We start from the raw sequence: 25,931 nt of genomic DNA, 5'->3' as shown, positions 1-25,931 counted from the left end.
CTTCTACTCTTTTTATCAAATGTCCTGATGCACACATCGTGATTAGCCCTATACATATCTACCTCTATCACTCCAGTATCCCTACATAGTATAAATATGGTATAGAAACTGACCCTCTATATAGCTTCTTACTTTCGTTTTTCTATTTCTCATGTTTTTGTTCTATCTTGATAGTTTTAGTACTACATGGATTACGGCATTGCTGGGTTTATAGCTTGCAAGAAAGGCACTTCACTGGACTTGTGCGCGTGGCATTAAAACTTAACTTCAAATGTTGCTTTAATACATTGTGACAATAATGACACATGAGAATGGCAGCAAATGTTCAAATAGGATGAAAAAAAGGGTCTCACGCTTATCTATTGAATATCGGTTATCGTGGAATTATTGGCCGATACCGATATAGCGGTAAAAAGGCCAATATCTGCCAAGAACATTGGTGAACCGATATATCTGCCGGGCTCTATTAAACACAGCTCTACCACAGTCTTCTCCACAAACCTGAGGGTTCATTCCAGATACAGTGCCTATAGAAAGTCTACACCCCCTTGTAATGTTTTCACATTCTGTTGCATTACAAAGTAGAAATGAAATATTATTTTTGTCATTGATATACAGCATCATCCAAAAGTTTGGACTCAAGGTTTTTTTAATTTTTTTTTACTATTTTCTACATTGTAGAATAATAGTGAAGACAACAAAACTATGAAATAACACATGGAATCATATAGTAAGCAAAATTGTTAAATAATTCAAAATATATTTTATATTTGAGATTCTTCAAAGTAGCCACCCTTTGCCTTGATGACAGCTTTGCACACTTGGCATTCTCTCAACCAGCTTCATGAGGTAGTCACCTGGAATGCATTTCAATTAACAGGTGTGCCTTGTTAAAAGTTAATTTCCTTCTTAATGTGTTTGAGCCAGTTGTGTTGTGACATGGTAGGGGTGATATACAGAAGATTGCCCTATTTTGTAAAATACCAAGTCCATATTATGGCAAGAACAGCTCAAATATGCAAATAGAAATTACAATACATCATTAGTTTAAACATGGACAGTCAATCAGGAACATTTCAAGAACTTTGAATGTTTCCTTAATTGCAGTCGCAAAAACCAGACTGTGTGAATAAGGCCTTCATGGTCGAATTGCTGCATAGAAACTACTACTAAAAGGATGTGCCGTGACATGTGGAAGGAAATTTGCAACACAAACAAACATGGAAGAGGGGAAAGGTCGGTCGCATTGATGTGGTTTGGGAATGATAAGTAAAATATGCAGCAGGCTGGTCCCGACAACAGGCTCAAACACCACAAACCTCTTTTACCACCTACGCAAGAATCATGTGAAACAGTACGGAGAGTCTACGGATGAGACCCAGAAAAGTACAATCGAGTGCTCAAAACAAACCCCCGACTCAGACGTTGCAAGAGGCTTTTGCCCGTGGCACACCAGATGGCAAAGAATCCCAAAGATGGAAGGAGATAACAGCTGCCGTTACAACTTACAAGAGGTTGACCGATTAATCGGAACGGCCGATTAATTAGGGCCGATTTAAAGTTTTCATAACAATCAGTAATGGGTATTTTTGAGCACCATTTTTTTTAAACACCTTTATTTCATCTTTATTTAACTAGGCAAGTCAGTAACACATTCTTATTTTCAATGACGGCCTAGGAACGGTGGATTAACTGCCTCGTTCAGGGGCAGAAAGACAGATCGGGGGATCCAATCTTGCAACCTTACAGTTAACTAGTCCAACGCAATAACAACCTGCCTCTCTCGTTGCACTCCACAAGGAGCCAAGGTAAGTTGCTAGCTAGCATTAAACTAATCTTATAAAAAACAATCATAATCACTACTTAACTACACATGGTTGATGATATTACTAGATATTATCTAGTGTGTCCTGTGTTGCATATCATCTGACTGAGCATACAAGTATCTAAGTATCTGACTGAGCGGTGGTAGGCAGAAGCAGGCGCGTAAACATTCATTCAAACAGCACTTTTGTGCGTTTGCCAGCAGCTCTTCGTTGTCCGTCAAGCATTGCGCTGTTTATGACTTTAAAACTATCAACTCCCGAGATGAGGCTGGTGTGACTGAAGTGAAATGGCTGGCTAGTTAGCTCGCGCTAATAGCGTTTCAAACTTCACTCGCTCTGAGCCTTGGGGTGGCTGTTTCCCTTGCTCTGCATGGGTAACGTTGTTTCGATGTGGTGGCTGATGTCGTTGTGTTGCTGGTTCGAGCCCAGGGAGGAGCGAGGAGAGAGACGGAAGCTATCGGTGTTGAAAAATCATAATCGGTCGACCTCTACAACTTACATCTGAAAAGACATGACCCCAATTTACACGGTCGAGAAACTGAGATTTTGTGAGTTGGTGCTAACACTCAACCCAAGGGAACAAGTGCAAATTGAGGCCAAAATAACATGCAAAACAGGCAAGCCCCCCCGAGCGAGAAAATATATTTCAGGACAGTATTTATATGGTTTGCAACTATAGTTTAAGTGTTTTCTATGTACCTTTTTAGATTTTATACAGTCATATTTTATATTTTGTTAAATGCTTAAATTGAAAATCCGCACATGTTCAATATAGAAGAAATAATAAAATATTAGTAAGTACCTTTTTTATTTGTTGAGTATAATTCAAAATGTAACAAGAAATAGGCCTTTACATGTGGTAATTTTATATAAACTATTTATTCATTGAATTTACAGAAAATGTGCTATATTGTGATATGTATCGTTATCAGGATATGAAATTACCTATAAATCAGGATATGAGACTTTGGCCATATCGCCCAGCCCTAGTTCTCACCATGAGAAAAAAGAAGGAACCGGCACAATGCTCTTGATAGCATCACTGCTCTTTAATAAGCTTTACGCATCAGCCTCACGGCTTCGTCAGAGCTCGATACGTAAAGCTTATTAAAGAGCAGTGAAACTATCAAGAGCAGTGTCAGTTTTTTTGTATTCATCTGTTACCATGCACCTGCCAAAAAGATAGCTCAGATGTGAGAGTTCCTTTTTAAATGTTGGATTCCACCATGAAGCATGGAGGAGGTGTGATGGTGCTTTGCTGGTGACACTGTCAGTGATTAATTTAGAATTCAAGGCACACTTAACCAGGATGGCTATCACAGCATTCTGCAGCGATACGCTGTCCCATCTGGTTTGCGGTTAGTGGGACTATCATTTGCTTTTCAACAGGACAATGACCCAACACACTTCCAGGCTGTGTAAGGGCTATTTGACCTGGCCTCCACAACCCCCCGACCTCAACCCAAATGAGATGGTTTGGGATGAGTTGGACCGCAACAAGTGTTCAGTATATGTTGGAACTCCTTCACGACTGTTGGAAAAGCATTCCAGGTGAAGCTGGTTGAGGGAATGCTAAGAGTGTGCAAAGCTGTCATCAAGGCAAAGGGTGGCTACTTTGAAGAACCACTTTTTTGGTTACTACATGATTCCACCTGTTACTTCATAGTTTTGATACCTTCACTATTCTTCTACAATGTAGAAAATAGCACAAATATTGAAAAACCCTTGAATGAGTAAGTGTGTCCAAGCATTTGACTGGTACTGTACACGAAAAAAACTCCATAAAAGTCCATGTGAAAATAATTCTACACATTTTTACAAATCAACACAAATTCAATAACTAAAATTGTTGTTGCGTAAGTATTCTCCACCTTTGTTTAGGTAAGCCTAAATTAGTTCAGAAGTAAGATTTGGCAATAACAAAACGGAAATGGAATATATCTTTAAGTGAATCATTATGCTGTGGATGATATAATAAACCAGCTCTGTTAACTTAGTGCCTCAACTGAGACGGCACAGCAAGCTTACATCATGGGAATCTTTCCCAAACATCAGTGGTAATAAGCGAGGTGGGTGGGTGCACAGCTCAGCTAAACTTCCAAGCTGAGCCAACTGATGGAATAAAGGACTTAAGGAGGAAGTATTACACTTGGGTCAATGACACAAACACTGAGGGAAAACAAGCACGTCTATACTCTGTGGGCGTCTCAGTGCATGCAAGATGATATTAGTCACGGCTCACTGAATACGGTAGTGTCGCTGTCACACACTGTTAACGACTTAAGCCGGGCGAACACTACATGATTTGGCCCTGATTTCGATGTCCCAGACAATGAGACTCTCAATGAGACACTGCACGGAAAGTGGCCACTCTCAATGACATACTGCACGGAACATGGGACACTCAATAATACTAATAATATTAACAGATACTGCATGTCTGACATGGACGGGATGGGCTAGTTGCATCATGTTTCGTATGCAAAACTCCTCCCTCGCCACCCTTTCCAAACAAACCCAGAAACTAGGCACTCCTGTCATTGAGAAAGAAAACAGTGAAAAAATACATTACTTCCTGAGTGAATGAGTCAATCAATGCTCTGTCCACAGGCTATGCTACAAACTGGCAAAGGAGACCACAATGAAACTCAACCAGGGTTATGACTTAACAGGCCAAAGTCTCAAAACTTGTATACAGGAAAACAAATGCCAAACTCCTTTTAACCAACAGGTTGCCCTGCCTAAGAATTTACATCGCGAATATGACAGCAAAACACAAACGCGAGTTGAGCCAGTCTAAGACAACTATGATTTCAATTGGTGGTCACAAACGTGAGCAAATTATAAACAATAGATGAAATTAATCTCAGAAAGGAAAAATGTGTCAAAGTTCTAGATAGAGGGTGGAAAGATTCAAACAATGCAGTTTGGAATGAAGATCAGGGAACCATCATCTTGCTTGTGACTAGGGCTGTCCCTGACAAAAAAAAATATTGGTTGACAGAGTCGTCGGTTCTTTCAACCAATTGATTGGTCAACATTTTAAAACATGCCTAACCAGAAGAAAAAAACATGTTCCCAACCAGACCCTCCTCCTCCCGCTGCCCGGTGCTGCTGGCCTTTACAGATTCTGCCATTATGCTCCTGTAGTTGCCAGCAATAGACTACACCAGCGGTCGGCAACCTTTTCCATTTGGAGTGCCAAGTTATCCTACCATTTCTATGCGTGCCAGTTATGATTTTCATACACGCATTTTTGTGGAACAGTTTAATTTAATTTATAATAAAGTCTTCATATCTCAAAAACAATGTCGTGGTTAATAACAACTCAAAATGAAAATTAGACTAATCTTAAAGTAACTTCTATTGCCAATATGTAAAAATAGCCTACATAAAGCCATCAAATAAAAACATTGCAGCCCGCAGGTAGAAAATATCCTGATAAAAACAAATATCCTATAAATCCCATTGGCAATGTATGGCCAGTCTGCAATTAACTTGAAACACTATCAATTACTAACTTGGATCAGGCCTGAAGGCACTTGAAAACTTGCAACATTGTCTAAAATATTGTGGGCCCTCAGAGTTACCAGAGTCAGTGAGCTCCAGACAGACAGACACAGCTGTAAGCCATTTGCGCAAGGGATAAGTAGTAATCAGGTTGACCTTTTTTTTCAAATAGGCTACATTGAGGAACTATTGTCATTCTCAATGGATGTAAAAACAGACTTAGTTTACTTGCATTTTGAGGTGAAGAAATATAATTTGAGAAACTCCACAGTGATATTGAGTTAAGACAATCATAAATCGTGTCAGATACCCAAATGTGCACATTAATAAGCCTACATTTGCACGCCAGCCAGGTAACCTAGGCCCAGTTAATGTGTAATCAGGTGCGCGTCCTAACTCAGGATTGACGACTAAAAAAAAATCTCAGTCGACCGACAGCCAATCGACCAAGCAATCAACAGTAGACTAAATAGGGTCAGCCCTACCTGTGACATTATAATTTGGAGGATTCCCATCAGGTAGAAACAGAAATTAAATACATTCCAGCGTCTTGCAGTCATACACAAATACATTTTCTAGCCATGTGCCTCACAAATTATATGGAAGTAGTGTGGAGTATGACCAATAGCTGCCTTCCAGCTCCCTGTTATCTTTAGGTGCTGACAGCTCTGTTAACTTAGCTCCCCAACAGACGGGACAGCAAGGTTACATCATGGGAAACTTTCCCAAACATCAGTGGCCATAGGTGAAGGTGGGCGGGGGTGCACAGCTCAGCTAAACTTCCAAGCTGAGCCAACTGACGGAAGGATATACTTGAGAAAGTATTGCACTAGAGACTATTACACAAACACAAGTATAATATGTGGACATCTCAGTGCATACAACCTGATATTAGTCACTGCTCAGTGTACAAAACTTAAGCCGGGCGTACACTACACGATCTGGCCCTAATTTAGCTGTCCAAGACAAGTTAAGATCGGAGGAAAACAATTTTCCAAACCAGTACATCTACGGAGCTACGTTGAGACATTGCAGCCTTTAACCTCAGCTCAATCAGTGAAAGGACTGGTGTCTTATTGACACTGTATAGGCTACTGTATGTCTAATAAAGAAGCCTAGAGGTATTGCTCGCGTGAGGCAGAATACCTTTTGATAAATTGTAGACCACACTATCTACCAAGAGAGTTCTCGGCTATATTATTTGTAGCCGTCTATTTACCACCACAGAACGAAGCTGGCACTAAGACCGCATTCAACCAACTCTAAGGCCACAAGCAAGAAAATGCTCATCCAGAAGCGGCTCTCCTAGGGGCCGGAGACGTTAATGCAGGCAAAAATCTGTTTTACATTCTACCTTCACATGTGCAACCAGAGAGAATGTTTATTTATTATTTATTTTATATATATATTTTTTTTTCTTAAATACACTCTAGACCACCTTTACACACAGAGATGTATTCAAAGCTCTCCCCCTCCCTCCATTTGGCCAATCTGACCATAATTCTATCCTCCTGATTCCTGCTTACAAGCAAAAACTAAAGCAGGAAGTACCAGTGACTCGCTCAATACGGAAGTGGTCAGATGGCGCGGATGCTACGCTACAGGACTGTTTTGCTGGCACAGACTGGAATATGTTCCGGGATTCATCCACTGGCATTGAGGAATACACCACCTCAGTGATCGGCTTCATCAATAAGTGCATCGACGACGTAGTCCCCACGGTGACCGTACGTACATATCCCAACCAGAAGCCATGGATTACAGGCAGCATCCGCATAGAAATAAAGGCTAGAGCTGCCGCTTTCAAGGAGCGGGAGACTAATCCGTACCCTTTTAAGAAATCCCCCTATGAACAGACAAACCACCAAACAAGCAAAGTGTCAATACAGGATTAAGATTGAAACCTACTACACTGGATCTGACGCTCGTCGGATGTGGCAGGGCTTGAAAGCAGTCTTTGTGTTCTTCTGCCCATCTTAATCTTTTCTTTTTTATTGGCAAGTCTGAGATTTGCAATGACAAAGCCATCTCTGCCTAGAAGGCCAGCATCCCGGAGTCGCCTCTTCACTGTTGACCTTGAGACTGGTGTTTTGCGGGTACTATTTCATGAAGCTGCCAGGTGACTTGTGAGGCGTCTGTTCCTCAAACTACACACTAATGTACTTGTCCTCTTGCTCAGTTGTGCACCGGGGCCTCCCACTCCTCTTTCTATTCTAGTTAGAGACAGTTTGCGCTGTTCTGTGAAGGAGTAGTACACAGCGCTGTACGAGATCTTCCGTTTCTTGGCAATTTATCACATGGAATAGACTTCATTTCTCAAAACAAGAAAAGACTGATGAGTTCCAGAAAAAAAAGTTTTGTTTCTGGCCATTTTGAGCCGGTAATCAAACCCACAAATGCTGATGCTCCAGATACTCAACTAGTCTAAAGAAGGCCAGTTTTGTTGCTTCTTTAATCAGAACAACAGTTTTCAGCTGTGCTAACTTAATTGCAAAAGTTTTTTCAATGATCAATTAGCCTTTTAAAATGATTAACTTGGATTAGGTTACTCAACGTGCCATTGGAAAACATGGTTGCTGATAATGGGCCTCTGAACGCCTATGTAGATATTCCATTAAAAATGAGCCGTTTCCAACTACAATAGTCATTTACAACATTAACAATGTCTACACTGTATTTCTGATTAATTTGATATTATTTTAAATGGACATTTTTGGGGGGCTTTTCTTTCAAAAACAAGGAAATTTCTAAGTGACCCCAAACTTTTGAACGGTAGTGTATATATTTTTCGCTGTGGTGGCAACGTTAGGGGGGATACTGGGTGTGGCCAATGGTGCCGCTTCTGACCAAACATTTTAGAGGACCTCTTAACCGCGGATAAAAAATGTTGCTATTTTAAAGCTAATTTCCTGCAATTCTACACATTTTGCCACGTCTTAAGCTATCTGATTGACTCAAACATAACTAAAATCAATGGGGGCCCAATGCCCTGACATCTTTTGTATTTTATTTTCCCTGACCGTCTAATTTTTCTTATTTAAAAATATATTGCTCCATTACATTTTCTACATACTGTATATCTGGTTTTAGTTGTTTAAGTTTACAATGAAAACATCTTACCATCCCCAAATTAAGTTTTGTTATTTAATTTTTGTATCATAATTTTGAGGAGTTTGGAAGTGGCGGCTGCTGCTGCTAAATTAATATAGGGCAAACACTAGTACATGTGCAATCTGTTAATCGTCACTGCTCAGTGAAAACTGATCATGTAACAGAGTCACTACTATACACAACTTAGGGAGTGGAGGGTAGCGCTGGGATGATAAACCGAAAATTATCGACACCAACCATACCGATCTCTTATCGCAAGCAATTTTGATGATATCGTCCTATACTAGAAAAATGTAATACGTTTGCTATTATGTGTGAATTAATGAATACAACCATCTAACTAGTAGCAGTAGTTTAAAGGATCATTTGGAACTTAACGTTCCATTTATCATTATTGCATCAATTCAGGAAATTTATCGCAATATTAATCTTTCCCCCATATCCCCCAGCTCTAACGAAGGGGGGAGTCAAAAGTGCAAAGTCTACATCAGCCAAAGTCTACATCAGCCAAAGTCTACATCAGCCAAAGTCTACATCAGCCAAAGTCTACATCAGCCAAAGTCTACATCAGCCAAAGTCTACATCAGCCAAAGTCTACATTAGCCAAAGTCTACATTAGCCAAAGTCTACATTAGCCAAAGTCTACATTAGCCAAAGTCTACATTAGCCAAAGTCTACATTAGCCAAAGTCTACATTAGCCAATGTCTAAATCCGGGCTGCCCAACCCTCTTCTTGGAGATCTACCGTCCTGTGGTTTCAGTCCAACCCTAAATTAACACCTACTAATTAGCTGCTCAACATGACCTTAACTAGCTGAATCAGATATGCTAAATTAGGGTTGGACTGAAAACCTACAGGACAGTAGATCTCCAGGAAGAGGGTTGGGCAGCCCTGGTCTAAATCATGTAAAAATATTTTGCAACAGGTTTGTGTTAATATCCCAGTCAGATACAAAACGATCTACATTGGATGTCAAAAAATGAGTGCTCTATGACCAGACCCTGCTCAACTGAACTGTAAATGTTCACTGAGCTTTGCTGCGGCAGGGCAGATGTTTATGGCCAGCCACAACAGGTGTCATGTTTACAGCCATGAGAGTCTGAGAGAAAACCCCAAACTTCAATAAGAGGTGTGTACTATATCTAACCCTAGTCAAGTGAGGGTCTCTCACTGAGGTGTGTTAACTGCTTTGTCCAGAGAACATGATAGTAGAGAATATGCTACTCACTTGGGGAGCATGTTGGTGTCAGTGGGGGACCTGGGGGAACCTTTAGGGTGCTTGTCCTCCCCCTCCTTCTCCTGAGGTTCCCGCGGTGGCCGCTCCCTGACAGGCCTCTCCTTCTCATCACGCTTCATGCGATCCCTCTCCCACTCCTCCTTTCGGCGCATCCTCTCCTTCTCTCGTTCCCTCTCTCTTTCCCTCTCGCGTTCTCTCTGCCGGCGTTCTCGCTCGCGGTGGTCCCGCTCTCGCTCGCGGTGGCGCTCCCGCGGATCCCGCTCTCGTTCACGCTCCTGACATTCACACAGGTGGATTTGTGAACACTCGGTCATGGTCCTTACAGCAAGGCTCCTTTAATGGTTCCTTCAAGATCATCTTTAATCAATAGGCCTAAGCGTAATAAAGTTCATATCTCTTTGTATTAATAAAGTTAATATCTCTGCGTATTAGTGTTTGTAAGGTGTGTAGTCCTTAAGGGGTGGACATCTCTTTGAGTGTACTCACACTGTAGTGGTAGGGCAGAGGGGTCTCTGTGTACTGCACTCTGAAGTTCTCATACTGTCCCCCTCTCCAAAAGGCCTCCATCTCGTAGTCATAGTAGGGATCAGCATAAGGGTCGTTACTGAAAAGAGATCCCAAACATGCGAGGGGAAATCAAAGTATATAGATGAATAGGAAATAAGATATTTGTTTCATATGGTTGTGCAGCTACATGCTCTATGAGTCTCTGTATCATATATTTGTATCAAAGAAATTAATTCAGGGCCATGTGTGGCTGATGGCAGGAGTCGTTTGGGAAGAGAAAGTAAAGATAAGAGCTGCGTGAAAAGAGGATGCTGCCATTTCCCCTCCACTGTACTTACGGATAGACTGGGTCTCTGAACTCCACGTCACTAAGGGGAAAGGCAATAAATGTATTAAATATGAGACGTAGTCTAAAAACATCCACAGGCAAGATATGTTGCACTCACTTTTAGGTCTCTCTTTTGACTAGAGCTGTTGAGCTTACCCTGGGTCTCTGATTTCTCTGGTGATGCGGTAGCTGCGTTCCCTGAAGAAGTCGTTCTCTTTGTCAAAGTCTCTCTCATCCTCTCCAATGGTCACGTTAAAGCGTTTCTCCTCAAAGTCTGGCTCCTGCTCTTTGCGTATGGTGGCTTTCTTCAACACCTAGAAGAATAGGGCAACATGTACATGGAAAGTCCACTAATGAATCATAGTCTACTGACTGAAACCACCACAAGGTGGTTACACACACACATTGATTAGTATAAAGAGGCTTCTCGAGCCAAATGTAGCATGGGAACCTCTCAGAAAACATGTTAATCAAAAAAGTATCAAACACGAAATCAGTTGGTGCTGAAACATAACATATACAGAAGAGGAGTACATTTAGCTTGTGAGAGCTGAGAGGGTGTTGTACCTCTTTGGCGTGTCTCAGACCCCTCTCCCAGGCACTCTCCACAGGAGGCTCCACTGGAGGAGGGGGTGGAGGGAGTTCCTCAACAGCAGGTCCACCCTGAGACAGAGGTAAAAGACAGTAACAGACATAAATACAACACATTTACTCACGTAGCCTACATACATACACACAGTCTTCAAATCATACAGCGGCAGTGAGAGGTCAGGGGTGGTGCATACCCAGGGGTTATTGCCTGGCATGAGAGGGTGGGGTGCTCCAGGTGGTGCCCCGTTGGGAGAGAAGGGGTCTGGCTTGGAGATGAGAGAGTAGTTGCCCTTGTCATTGACCCCTGGATGGATGAACCTACAATTCATACCCCAGGTGCAGTTACCTGGGAAAGAAAAACATTTGGTATCATTTTGTGATAACAGATAAATGGGAATTGGAAAAAGCATATGTTCATTGAATATAAATACTTTGAAGAAAATTGTGGTTGGATGTAAATTGACATCAATCATCGGTGTATGTGGTTTAGCTCCTAATGCTATTCCATTACCACATTATCTGTATGTAAGATATGAAGTACAATGCTTCCCCCTGCTGTCTGAAACCAGTGTTTTTAATATCACTGCCTCACTGAACAAGTTTCAACAACAAGAGACATGCTTCACAAGCTAGAGAAGAAGCACATCAGTGAAGCAACAAAATGCAAGGTTTGTGTTAATGATAAAGTAGCTTACACTATCTTCATCATGATACGTCTTTGGTGTAGAATCGAATCCTCTAGTTGCACACGCAATGTTTGCACAGCGTAGCTTCGTCATAATTAAGACGGGTACTGTACACGTGTGTGGTGCACAGGAGAGTATGTTGAGGTACCTTTCAAAAAGAAGCGGCAGATGGGCCTGGGTCTGATCTTCCTGTCCATGGGGTCCTTCACCTCTCCCTCCTCTAGGTCATCATCCTGTACAAAGGAAACAGAACCCAGGCTAAGTATCAATCTACTTACCCATGTGTGTAACTGCTGTAACAATATTATGACACTGGAACAGGGTATAAATTGTATTGCATGGCAAGTTTATTGTATTGTTACATTGGTTCTGACTTTGCAGTCCTGTACTTGATCTGATCTACCGTTTTGATTCCCTCCCTCATGTTAAGAGTGTGAGAAACCCTGTATACGCAAAAAAAAATCACTCAATGAAAATTACAACAATACAGATAGAAGACCGAGACAGCATATACCAGTGCCTTCAGAAAGTATTCCCACCCCTTGACTTTTTCCACATTTTGTTGCGTTAGAGAATTTAACATTTATTAAAATTTAGATTTTGTGTCACTGGCCTACAAACAATACCTCATAACATCAAAGTAGAATTATGTTTTTAGAAATATTTAAAAATGAATTACATATTAAAAGCAGAAACGTCTTGAGTCAATAAGTATGGGAAGCCTAAATAAGTTCAGGAGTAAAAATATGCTTAACAAGTCACATAAGTTGCATGGGCTTAGTCTGTGTGCAATAATATTGTTTACAATTGTTTTTGAATGACTACCTCATCTCTGTACCTCACACACACACTTATCGGTAAGGTCCCTCAATTGAGCAACCACAAAGACCAGGGAGGTTTTCCAATACCTCGCAAAGAAGGGCACCTATTGGTACATTGGTATAAATAAAAAAGACGACATTGACTATCCATTTGAGGATGGTGAAGTTATTAATTATACTTTGGGTGGTGTACCAATACACCCAGAGATACAGGTGTCCTTCCTAACTCAGTTGCCGGAGAGGAAGGAAACCGCTCAGGGATTTCACCATGAGGCCAAAGGTGACTTTAAAGCATTCACAGAGTTTAATGGCTGTGATAGGAGAAAACTGAGGATGGACCAACAACATTATAGTTACTCCACAATACTAACCTAAAAAGACAGAGTGAAAAGAAGGAAGCATGTACAGTCTACAAATATTTCAAAACATGCATCCTGTTTGCAACAAGGCACTAAGAAAAACAGAAAAACATGTGGCAAAAGGTATGTTATGTCCTGAACACAAAGCACTGTGTTTGGGGCAAATCCTACCCAACAAATCACTACGTACCACTCTATTTTCCAGCATGGTGGTGGCTGCATCATGTTATGGGTATGCTTGTCATCGGCAAGGATTAGTACTTTAGGATAAAAATAAATGGTATAGAGCTAAGCACAGGCAAAATCGTAGCGGAAAACCTGGATCAGTCTGCTTTCCACCAGACACTGGGAGATTAATTCACCATTCACTTGGACAATAACCTAAAACACAAGGCCAATTATACACTGGAGTTGCTTACCAGGAAGACATTGAATGTTACTGAGTGGCCTGGTTACAGTTTTGACTTAAATCTGCTTGAAAATCTATGGCAAGACTTGGAAATAGTTGTCTAGCAATGATCACCAACAAATTTTACAGAGCTTGAAAATGTTTCTAAAAAAATAATAATGTGCAAATATTGTACAATCCAGGTGTGCAAAGCTCTTACAGACTTATCCAGAAATAGTCACAGCTGTAATCACTGTCAAAGGTGCTTCTACAAAGTATTGACTCAGGGGTGTCAATTGTTATGTAAATGAGATTTAATTATTATTTAATTTTCTATACATTTGCAAAAATGCCTAAAAACATGTTTTCATTTTGTCATCCTGGGGTATTGTGTGTAGATGGGTGAGAAAAATTATGAATCTAATTCATTTTGAATTCAGGCTGCAACACAATGTGGAATAAGTCAAGGGGTAAGAATACTTTCTGAAGGCACTGTAAACCCCATTTACATTACTTACATCTATCTCTCCCTCATCAATCTCGCCATCATCCTCATCCTTCTTTTTGTCACGAAAGGAATCTCTCCTTCCTCTCTCCTGAGCCCTGTACTCTTCAAGCTTCTTATGTGGACCGTCTTTCGGGGATGGAGGAAGGATTGGTATTTTCTCTTTCTTTTTGATGCCCTTGTCCTCTTTCTCCCCCCATCTCCAGGTCCTTTCTCCACCTCCTCATCCTCATCAGGCGCTAGAACATTGGGCTCCTCAGGAACCTCCTCGTCATAGTCCAGCTCATGTTCATCAAGCTCTCTAGACACAGATGACTCCATCTCATTCACCACCACCACTCTCCTCCTCCTCCTCCGACCCTCTTCCTCCTCATCTACTTCATCTACCTCTGCAGTCTCTGCTGCCAGCTTGGCTGATGGTTCCCCTCCTTCACACCGCTCTTCTTCCTTCTCATATCTGGACATCTCCTGCTCAGCCAAGGGGGATGACCTCTCCTGCTCTGGCTCAGAATCAGGGGACTTAGGAGTTTGGCTGACCTGGTCCTCCTCTTCATCCTCATCAGCTGATTGGCTCACCTTTCCCATCATCACCATCCCCACTGACTCCTCCTGCTCCTGTTCTAAACCAGTATGGCTATCCCTTCTACCGTCTCCACCCGCTTCATCATCCTCTGGGTCAGAGATACGCTCCTGAACTATCCCCTCATCTCCGTCATCATCCAGCTCAGAGTCCCCACCTCCACCACCCTCTTCATCTAACTCATCATTTTCTTCATCATTCAGCAGCTCGCTGTCGGAGAGCAGCCTGTCCTCCTCCTCGGGGGATGCCAGGAACTCGCTGTCAGAAATGCCCTTCTCCTCTTCCTCTGGGGACTGGGGTGACTGGTTGGGGCTTTCAGGGGACTGGGTGGGGCTCTCAGGGGTGTCCATTGAAGAATGATCCACTAAAATAGAGTAACATATTTGATTATATAAGTGTCTTATTAAAATGAGAATACATTTATTTAATACACAAAAAAAACATCTATGGGCAATATACACATTTTGGTACATACCATAAACACACCATCTACTTTTTGGAGTAAGTAGTTACAATAATTTTGTAGGAGGATTTACTAACCAGCTAGTAACTAAATATCATTATGGGAGTCATTTGACTACTGCCAGCTATCTATTTCTCGATACAATATGTCCAAGTGTGCTAGCCATCCGATCAACATTATAGCTACTACATACATTTCGTAATCAGATACATGCATGTAGAGAAGGCATCCGCCTCATCTCAAAAAGAGTCAACCTCACGCAGGTCAATAACATTCGGTCAGAAACACATTAGCTAGCTGGCTAGCGAATGATAGTAGCTATCTGTTTCAGCCGGTAGGTTATCATCGCTTCCTTTAATAATATATCAGATTAAATCTCGGGTACTCGGTGTTTACAGTAGAACAATGTCATAGGTAGCTAGCTATCTAGTAGATAAGCAAGAGGCAACTTGGGCGCTGTAGGACGAGACGTATCGTTAGCTTGCTAGTTAGCGCTTAGCTACAATACTAGCTAACTACCCAGTGAAGCAGGCCCGAAAACTGCCAGGGCTCTAGCAGACAAGAAACCAACGTCAACGTCTGATTTGTCTTTAAAAGAAGCCACAATGCGCTTAAACAAATGTGCAATCAACCAATACAACTGAAAAGCAACTTTACACACGCGAAACACCGCTTTCTGGTCTGCTATCGCAGCATGCGTGTCTTGTCTGTTCAATTAACAATGCAGCCCTCACTCTAAAAACACCAGTAGCTACACTTTAAATATTTTCAGTCACCTTTCCAACCTGAACCTCTTTGAAGACAGGTTTGCGGCGTTAAGAACAACCCAGCCTCTTTCTTTATGTCTGACGCTCTACAATAAATAATTGTATGGTTATTTATCTACTATGCATGAGAAAACAAAAAAACCTACACGATACATTAAGAGCGGCCATTACCGTGACGTCATCAAAATACGACACTGTCAGTTTAGTGATTTGGCTTTGGCGCCACCGTGCGCTCAATATGAAGCATGACTTCAATAACTTAACAAAATACAACTCTGTCACTGTTTATGGTGTCATTGTACATATATATATTTATTTTTTTAAACCTATTTTCTATATCTTATTTTAATATTGGCCTAATTAGGGTTAGCCTACATTGGTGTCAGGAGTGGGATGGTGCTGGCGGGAGGCACATGGTGGTGATGGACTTGTGAAGGTGAAAGGCAGGTGGGGATTTCTGAGCATGGGGGGTAACACAATACAATTGCCTACTTTGTCCTGGACTTGTAAAATATTTTTATGGTAATTTTGATATAGGCCTAGACCTACTGTGGTAATTCAGGGCATAATGTAAATTGTAGGCTAGTGATTACTATCAGAAAAAGAGAACATTCCATTTAAGAAAGGCTCCAGACATAAATAAATGTAGTCTTGATGACTGGCTGAATTATCTATATAATTCTGTATTCTTGCATGCAGAACGGCATAGTTTAGGATTCCATGGGTTAATGATTAACAAACACCGCTGTGGCAGTGGTTCAACGCAAGGTGGGAGACATGAGCTATGACGAAAGCGCATGGACTGCGTTGGAGAGGCTGTGAAGGCGCATCATAGTTTATGTCAGCGCATTGCTGGTCTGCAAGACTGTACATTCTCTTAGACAACAGAAACGAGTCTTAACTGCACAGTGTTCAAGGTGAATAACAGAGCTGAAAATAATTTGAACAAACGAGAAATTGGGCAAGTGTGTCTATGCGCATCAATTAGCAAGAATGGATATAAGGTAGGTGCGCAAATTTTGAGATTGATTTGGGCAGGAGAGGTGCAAGGGATTAAAGTTATTAAAGGCATTATTAATTGTCACATTGTTTGCCTAATATTTCTCAGAAATTTTCCTGCAAAATGCACCATTAATTCTTAATCATTTCTGGAAGTTGCCTCTACAGTGAAGTATTATTGTGGGTTTTTGGAGACAACATGATAGGTAGGTTATGAATTTGAAAATGACCTGTAGTGGGGAAATTGTAGCTGTCGATAATTTTTCTATGATATATATCTCATATAGGGTCATCAGGTCCTCAGTGATTAATTAATTTGAATATTGATTTATGAGTTTGAATATTGATTAATGAGTTTGATGATTAGTTAATGTCATTGTTTTCAATAATTATGCTGATCCATATGACAAGATCATTTTTGTTCATTTACTTGTACATTTTAAGTGTCAATAGTCCATGATGCCCGAAAGATTGTGATGAGCCTCTATGAGCCACATATTTTGAACAACTCTTACTGGATTTGATGGCTTCGCATGCTGCTGTCACATGCAGGCACAAAAACACTGAAAATGACAGATTGACAAACAAGCTCCAAAATGTTTCTTCCATTTATGACCATGCTGCTATAGGGAAACATGCCCAATCTCCAACAGCTTAATTAACATCACATGACTTTAGTTACCACCATAATTTCCAACAGAATCAGAATGAAAGTTTGGCATCCATCACAACACAAGACAATAGAAATCCAGAGTCCAGTGTAATAATGACATTCTGGATTGTGTGTACTGCAGTGATGATCAGAGCAACCAATGACAGCAGAGTGTTCAAACTACAGAGAACACAGTAAAGATATGTGTTGTTGATCAATAGGCAGAAATTAAACAATGAAATTAAAGACATTAAACGTAATAGTCACAGCAAAGTATATGTGGCTAGCAAATAGGCTTACATCTATTTTTAAAGACAAACCTAGTAAACAAACACATCTATAGTGTATTTAACAGTTTATTAAATGTACAGCCTGTAGCTGGTAGATGATAACCTATACTGACCATAATACAGAATTATTATTCTTCCAATCATCTCTGCATAGCAATGTTAAAATTGCTTCAGACCAACAGCCCAACATAATGAAAATGTAGAAATGGGTAAAACTAAGTTTACGGTGAGATGTGGGGGGATGGTGGTGTCTGAATTATGGTGGGATTCAGTTAAATTACTTTTCATTTCATGTCCACCTCAATTTATTAGAGGTTTCCTCTGGGGAGGAGGCCCAATCTCATTTACAAGGCAAGGAGACTGAAAAGAGCAACAGATGTCTAGATGGCTTTCACTCACTAAATGTGTTGCAACTCTGACTAAGCCTAAAGCAGATTTGAAACACAGTCTTTGAAATAAGCGATGAGGTTCTTGGGGTGATATTTGTAAAGAGTGTATTGATGTTTGTGTTGAATTGTATTGATATTGTGTTGAATATATGAAACTATTAGCTGCTAAATGGCCCCAGAAGGTAATTTATATTCTACTGAATATTAATCTACATTATCTGGGCTTCAAGTAAACATACTGTATTTTGCACATGCAGGAAAGCACACATTGGAATATAATTTGTATCTTTACCAATCTAAATGAATCATTTTGGAAATGTCAAGTGTCTGGAAAGCGCTGGCATGCTTTTTGGGAATTTGTTATGCTTAACTAATACTATGCAGAACTAATATGCCTCATTTGAATAATTTTCTGTGGGAGCTTCTGTCTCCCTAGTGTTTCCCCTATATTCATTTAGCGTTGCTAAATTGTTGCCACCGCTGCAAAAATATGTCATTTTTTTATACAGTATATATATTTCTGCCAAGACACGCTTTTAGAACATAAGGGAAAGAATCTGTACATCTGTACAGATGGTTTATAATGTTTTGTTTTACAAACATGTGTTGAGCCAATTGTTTTACTCCTAATGTTGACATTCAAACAAACAGCATTTATCTATCATGTCCAGCTAAATGTGTATTTAGCGATTGGCAATGCATGTCTTTCCCAAGGTAGATACTTTGATAGTAGTATTCTTTCAATTAACTACAATAATTGTTCTATTTTCAGGCGGATCAATGGCATTCTCATTTGTTTAAGGGCTAGAGGCAGAGGAAAATTCGCTCCAACATGTTGATTTGATTAATTAAATCAAATTATAACCCTGCAAAATAATTAAATAGGCTGAAGACAGACAGAACATTAAGTATACTATTAAAAGGGTATCATTACCAACAAATACAGAACACGTGTAGGGACATTTATTCCTACATTCCCACGCTGACATATCACACACTCACACATGCCAGTTCCTATGTCCTTCACTCTCTCCATCTTACTCACATAGAAACAAACTCATCACCTGCAAACATGACAGAAAATGTGAGCTCAAGGATGGACACCCCAACCAACATTTCCTTGGTGGGACCAGGGGACCCCATATCCCAGTCTCTGGAGTACAAGACTGTGGCAGTTTTTCTGGTTCTGCTAGTCTGTGGACTTGGCATTGTGGGTAATATCATGGTGGTTCTGGTGGTCCTCACCACGAGACACATGCGTACGCCCACTAACTGCTACCTGGTCAGCCTGGCCATAGCGGACCTGACCGTGCTGGTTGCCGCTGGTCTGCCCAATGTGTCAGACAGCCTGACGGGTACCTGGGTGTTTGGGCATGCTGGCTGCCTTGGCATCACCTACCTCCAGTACCTTGGCATCAATGTGTCCTCCTGCTCTATCACAGCCTTTACTGTGGAGAGGTGAGTGATGCCTCAACTACCGTAACCCCTTTATACCTCATCAACCAAAGCCATTAACAAAAACTATTTGGAATAATTTGTTGTATAAATGTCTTTGGAGAACAACAAGCCAAAGTGTCTGTTGTTTGTGCTTCTCCATTTCCAGGTACATTGCTATCTGCCACCCAATGAGGGCCCAGACAGTGTGCACGGTGTCCCGGGCCAAGCGGATCATAGCAGGGGTGTGGGTGTTCACCTGTGTCTACTGCATGCTGTGGTTCTTCCTGGTGGACATCCAGGTAATGAAGAGCGGCAGCATCCAGTGTGGCTACAAGGTGTCCCGTGACCTCTACCTCCCCATATACCTCATTGACTTTGCCATCTTCTATGTGATCCCTCTGCTCCTGGCCATCGTCCTGTACGGCCTCATCGCCCGCATCCTGTACCTCAATCCACTCCCCAACCGGCCCGATGTGGGCACGGTCTCCTCTGGTGCCACCATGCTCCGCAGGAGCTGCAAGGAACCAGCAGATGGAGGGAAAGGGGGTCGTCAGGGCCGCCCGAAGAGCACGCTCTCCTCCAGGAAACAGGTGCGTGCATCACAGAGCAAGGAGCCCCCTTTATGTCCTCCTGTAATTGACATCCAATGGCTTTGGTCACAATTGACCCCAGCATAATCTTTACCCTGCTCTCTGATCTCCACGGATTAGCGCATGATACCATCAAAGCATCATGTTCTTCCAATCACTTGGGATAAGTGGCCTGCTGTTTGCAGAGTCAACTGCACTGCCCACCTTGGTTATGACTGACCTAAGGGTGAAATAGCTGTAATGGTTTCTGGAGCTGTTGGGGTAAAAGGCTTTCTCAGGGGGTCTGAGTTTGTGGTGTTGCACAATGCCAAGTGCCTTAGCCGTAGCTTTATACGTGTTCTCTCCAGACTTTACAGTATTGTACACTGTGTACTATGCCTGAAAACCCAGATTCCCCTTATCCATTTAATATGAGGGTAAGCAAGGCCGTATTTGTATGTAGGCTATATATGTATGTTTTGATTTCACCCATCAATTTGTTTCCAAACACATGTGTATGGTAATACCCAATTCCTTAGCAAATTCATGTAATTATTTATTTTCGCATTGCCTACATAACAGAAGCATTCAAAATATGAATACCTATCTAATCACAATGTTACAAAACAGTAAGTAAACAGTGACGTAGACCTTCAGGGTCTAGAAATACAACCATACTTGTAGAATGAAGAAAATAACTCCCGTTTATCAGTCAGCATTGGCAAAATCCTTTGCATGAGACACATTTGGCTGAGGAATATCACACAGCCAGTTAGTGCTTGCTCGGTATGGCAGCATTGTAGGCTACATGTATTGCAATGGGGAAATAAAACACAGGATTGTAAAATCATACACATAGACACACACAAAAAAGTCTCGCCTCTGAAATAATGACTTCCCCAGGCTCTCCAGTGCATTGCACCTGCTGTGGGATACAGTGTCCACAGTTCCTTATTATCCACAGGTCCACAGCTATAATGATGTTTCAAGGCTGAAATGAAAACATAGACTAAAACAGAACACTGGATACAGCAACAGCTGTCAGTTCTGTGGCAGAAAAGTGAACGGATGTCATGTCAGGATGCTCTAAATGACCTTGTGTGTGTGTGTGTGTGTGTGTGTGTGTGTGTGTGTGTGTGTGTGTGTGTGTGTGTGTGTGTGTGTGTGTGTGTGTGTGTGTGTGTGTGTGTGTGTGTGTGTGTGTGTGTGTGTGTGTGTGTGTGTGTGTGTGTGTGTGTGTGTGTGTGTGTGTGTGTGTGTGTGTGTGTGTGTGTGCTTGCGTGCGTGCGTGCATCGGTTTTTGATTGTGGGTAGATCTTAATCTCAAGTGTTCAAGGAGCTCCATTTGACAAAATATTTGCATAATAAGATTTGTAATTTCCATTGAAGTGTGCTTAATGCAGCAGATGATTATAGTCTCAGTTCTCCAACAGTTACTCTTTGCTCTTTTATTTATTAGACCTCTATTTGATTTGCTGATAAAAATCTGATGAAGTTATGATGAAACTCCTGTAGGATCTTAATTTGAACCAGTTTGCTACCGCGGGAAAGTAATCCTGCAGCAACAGGAAATGTGAATTCTTATGTGGATTATGATTCATGGACATTTTTGTAGAGGTTAATACATTTTTCGTACATCAAGTCTGAAATTTCAGAAGCCCCTTTAAACCTAAACTACACTACAAGTTTTATATTTCCTGTATTCAACCTAATTGAAACCTGCTATGATCTGCAGCAGCTTTGTTTGTGATCTACAGCAGTCTGCTTTAAAACTCCCTGTGCTGGTGATGCGTTATGAAAATATATTCAAAATGTCACAGTGATCCTCAGTGTCATTATCTCGCTGTTGTATAATTAAAGCCTTCACCTCCATGGCTCTCTCCGCTTCAATTAAACGCTTCAATTTTTTTATTTCACTCAAGGTTGCTGTCATCGACTGTCGTTTATCAAGGGAACCTTATCTCAAAAAGCATTTAGCTTAAAGAGGCCATGTATGATACGAGTATCAACCGCCTCTCTTTTGTGTTGCCATGATCAAACGTAGGACGACTAATAAAAGGTTTTGAATTGGTGAGAGTAAAGTGTTTAAAATTCGTACAGACAAAAAGGTGAGCAGGGGATAAAAGACAGCCTGTGCCATTGTTTGGGAGTGATAAGGCTAATCAGTGGAGTCTTACGGTGGTTCTTCATCTGTCTCACCGGGGTTCTAGAATCTCTGCCTGTGTGTTGTCGCCATGGTCACAAAGCCAGGGCGCTCTCTCTCTCTCTCTCTCTCTCTCTCTCTCTCTCTCTCTCTCTCTCTCTCTCTCTCTCTCTCTCTCTCTCTCTCTCTCTCGCTCTCTCTCGCTCTCTCTCTCACTCTCTCGCTCTCTCTGAGGATATACCAACCTCTGAAATGGGGGTCTGTTCTCCCTAAGACACTGGGGGCCCCTGTGGCCTCGTTGACATAATCCACTATGCCTGCTGGCCAAGGCCAAACACTCTCTGGTTAAGAGTGGCCACAGTGTGTCTGTTTGCTTGATACAAGGCCCTCGCACAGATAAACACTGAATTGTGGAGTGCTAAAGGTAATCTCTAATATAATGTTGAGTGCGATAAGGGAATCTGATTAATGATACTGTAATATGTACCACAGTATTTACCTGTGCTTCCGATACCACTGAATATGACAGTTTGACACATATGTTTAAACGGTTATGTATGCATGTTCATCCAATTATTGGATTTAAAAGGTTAATGGCTTAGCCCAGGTTTATTGGGACATGAGTGAACATACAGTATGCATTAGATCTCCCCTGATCTAATCTCTCCTGTCTCTCTCACAGGTCACTAAGATGCTCTCAGTGGTGGTGATCCTGTTCGCTTTACTGTGGATGCCCTACCGGACCTTGGTCCTTATTAACTCCTTCATTGCCACACCCTACCTGGACGCATGGTTTGTTCTGTTCTGTCGGATCTGTATGTATGCCAACAGCGCCATCAACCCCGTAGTGTACAACCTGATGTCTCAGAAGTTCCGTTCAGCGTTCCGCAGGCTCTACAGATGCCAGAGCCAGGAGGCCCACCACCGCACCCTCTCCATGATCCAGAGCGGCTACAGCATGGCCAGGGACCCACGCACCCCACAGCAGACCAGCAACGGGACCAAACAGGGGGCCAGGAGAGTGACCTGCACTGACACAGTGACAGAGTGGCAGAGCAAAGACACCTCCCCAGACAAAGAGAAGAAGGATCTGGATCACCTGAAGGAAGATAGAAAAGACACAAGCTGTGGTGAGATCAAATCAACACCTCAACAACCTGAGATCAACTCCACATCTGGGAAAACTGAGATCATATTCACGCCTAGGCAAAATGAGATCAAATCTACACTTGGGCTGAATGTGATCAAATCCACACCTGGGCAAAATGAGATAAAATCCACACCTGGGCAGAACGAGATCAAGTCCACAACTGGGCAAAATGAAATCAAGTCCACAACTGGGCAAAATGAAATCAAGTCCACATCTGTGCAAAATGAGATCAAGTCCACACCTGGGCCAACTGAGATGACTGAGGCAGAAATGAATCACACAGTGCTGTAGATAAAACAAGCCTGTTTTCACATGAGGAAGTGAGTATTAGTCATTCACCAATTCAAACACATTTTGGTCACATATCAAGCCCTTGATGGGTATTGCAGGATGCATTGGAATGGAAAAGTCATCCATCTCATTACCCTTGAATAAGCACTATCACCTATTGTAGAATGAAACGATTCTCGCCAATAATGCTATATACATTTAGGATTCTGGATTTTTGGCTGTTGCATATTCCCAAAAATCATCATCAACATGTGACAGAGTGGTATGGACCGCTTCCAGGGATCACTGCAGGTCTCCTCTGCTCTTGTTAGTGAATTTCATTCGGTACACTTCTGTTGTTAAGCTCAGAGGGAAAGAGGAATAACATGCTGTTCAGAGAGAGTAAGAGAGAGAGAGCACTGACTGCCTTTAAGGGATGCCACAAATACATTTTTAGAAGTGCTTTTAGGTATGATGCTGCTTACAGAGCTCTTCTCATCATTCAGTTTCAAAGCCCTAAAAATCAGATGTGAAATAGCAATGATCTGTCCTCCCTGCAGTCCAGGGACAACACTGTAAAGCACTGCCATTTGTTCTGCATAAAAGCCCCTGCTCAGAGCACAGGACATGTTAATATAGTTGTATCTCCACTTTGCCAAGAGATACATGTTAATATTCTGGGCCATATGTAAGACAGTTGGAAGGACTGGGGTAACCGTGGTTTGAGAGTACACAGGTTAAATGCCCATAGATGTTAAATGTTTGGGTTAATATAAACAGCCGTCGTAAATGATCCCTTAACAATGTTTGGGGAAGTGGGAATATTAGGATGCCGGCCTTCAAAGTGGTTCAGCCGACCCAGCTCTGCGAAAATGAGTTCAAGTTGTTGCATTATTGAAAGAGTGGCTCATCCACTGTCTACACATCCACACCTCATTATGAGTCATAGTCCCAGCCCAACCTAGGCTGAGTCTCTTTCAAATCACACATCCTGAATTAAAGTGGATGATGTGCACATTCTTTATCCTGTAATGAGAATACCACTCTAGTTTCAGTCATTGCTAGTGAGTAGCCATCAATACATGTATAGATGAGTACGGTCTGCAGCATTTTAATATAGATAGTTTCAGTGCCACAGATTTAGTCATCATCCGGTTCATGTCGTACACATATAGGTCCCACGGCTATTCTACAGTATGTGATCTCCAATCCCAGTGGTCGGCAGACTATTACGTTTTATTACACAAATATGGACACATTTCAAATCTCTAATAATATGTTTTTTTGTTGAGAAATAAGTGCATCATATTGAGACTCTAGTGGATCCTTTGATATGAATAGAAATGCCTTTTAACACTATCCGACTATTTCATTCCTGAATGTCTTTCCAAAAGTACATTTTGTTCAGTCGTTCAGGCGTTCAGTCGCTGTCACTTGGTCTCTTTTCAATGCTTTTTTCAAAGTCTTGGTTCTCCCTCTCTGTCTTCCCAGTTGACCTTGTCTTTTATTCGTGCCATCTAAAACCTGTGCCTCAAGGAAAAGCACTGAACATTTCTTCCTACGTCATCAAGATGGGTTGAGAATACTTCTGTCATTTTGCCAAAAACTGTTGAAACATAATTCATGTTTTGCTTTGTATTTGAAAAGCAGAACATCATTCTGTTTGTTAAGGATAATTACAACATTCTCAAACATAACTGCCGAAGCAACAAATGTGGCATAACAAAACACTCTTTATCTAGTTGTTTACACCGTGTATGGATTTGCTGATAGGATTTTGTAGTGTTATTTGGACGCTGGAAAGCGTGTATATTTTTTGGACTGATTTGATTTTGTTGGAGTCTAGCTTGCCACTTTGATATTGTGTCATCAGTGCGTTGTAATCTCAATCTTAGAATTGTATTTGATATGCTAAACTGGTGTTTGTAATGATAAATAAGCTATGTACTGGTGTGTGGTGTACAGTATATGCACGCGCAGTAAGTACAGTGTTGTGTTTACAATTTTGCCAAAACATAATAAATTCATGTTTGTCAGCAATTTCGTTATTCTTTGCCTTTGTTTCTTCATGAGCATCTTGCAGGAAAATCAGTATGGAACGCACAATCCAGATGTTTCTAATGGAATACATGTTTTTGCACTGCAATGGTTTTAAAATATACTTTACAGCAATGAGTCAGAAAATTATTTATTTTCGCCTAAGTGATGAAGTTAATTGGTTAATTCAGTGTTTTGTTAACATTTTATATACTGTATATATATATATATTTTAAACATTATATTAAAATATGGCTTTCGGGTTCTTTTAAATAAGATGTTCAGTTGCAGAAGAGGATTTGGTTGAGTTACAGA

The 25,931-nt window shown here is 41.3% G+C and overlaps 2 protein-coding genes across 4 annotated transcripts in view; one reads left to right on the top strand and one right to left on the bottom strand.

Moving 5' to 3' along the window:
- The window catches only part of LOC124000139 (zinc finger CCCH domain-containing protein 18-like), a 29,524-nt gene extending 13,657 nt beyond the window's left edge, over positions 1 to 15,867 (bottom strand). The window contains 10 exon segments of the mRNA XM_046306318.1: positions 9,677 to 9,960; positions 10,172 to 10,289; positions 10,531 to 10,560; positions 10,677 to 10,834; positions 11,088 to 11,183; positions 11,306 to 11,457; positions 11,946 to 12,030; positions 13,884 to 14,065; positions 14,068 to 14,814; positions 15,690 to 15,867. Of these exon segments, the coding sequence (XP_046162274.1) occupies positions 9,677 to 9,960; positions 10,172 to 10,289; positions 10,531 to 10,560; positions 10,677 to 10,834; positions 11,088 to 11,183; positions 11,306 to 11,457; positions 11,946 to 12,030; positions 13,884 to 14,065; positions 14,068 to 14,800 (1,838 nt within the window). The 5' untranslated portion in view covers positions 14,801 to 14,814; positions 15,690 to 15,867.
- Positions 15,868 to 16,577: 710 nt separating this feature from the next.
- LOC123992324 (thyrotropin-releasing hormone receptor-like) lies at positions 16,578 to 25,596 on the top strand. 3 transcript variants are annotated; one of them, XM_046293495.1, is made up of 5 exons: positions 16,578 to 16,684; positions 18,783 to 19,468; positions 19,614 to 20,037; positions 22,842 to 23,629; positions 25,071 to 25,596. In XM_046293495.1, exons 2-4 carry the CDS (start codon positions 19,083 to 19,085, stop codon positions 23,598 to 23,600), a joined length of 1,569 nt encoding a protein of 522 aa, XP_046149451.1. In that variant the 5' UTR covers positions 16,578 to 16,684; positions 18,783 to 19,082; the 3' UTR covers positions 23,601 to 23,629; positions 25,071 to 25,596. The 3 variants fall into 3 exon arrangements, with proteins under 3 accessions (XP_046149451.1, XP_046149437.1, XP_046149444.1); XM_046293481.1 differs by having other exon boundaries at positions 22,842 to 25,596; XM_046293488.1 differs by lacking the exon at positions 16,578 to 16,684 and having other exon boundaries at positions 18,659 to 19,468; positions 22,842 to 25,596.
- The last annotated feature ends 335 nt before the right edge of the window (positions 25,597 to 25,931 follow it).

This window comes from Oncorhynchus gorbuscha, linkage group LG02 (assembly GCF_021184085.1).
Source record: "Oncorhynchus gorbuscha isolate QuinsamMale2020 ecotype Even-year linkage group LG02, OgorEven_v1.0, whole genome shotgun sequence".
NCBI classification, from domain to species: Eukaryota; Metazoa; Chordata; class Actinopteri; order Salmoniformes; family Salmonidae; genus Oncorhynchus; species Oncorhynchus gorbuscha.
This window is presented reverse-complemented; position numbering and strand designations above follow the sequence as displayed.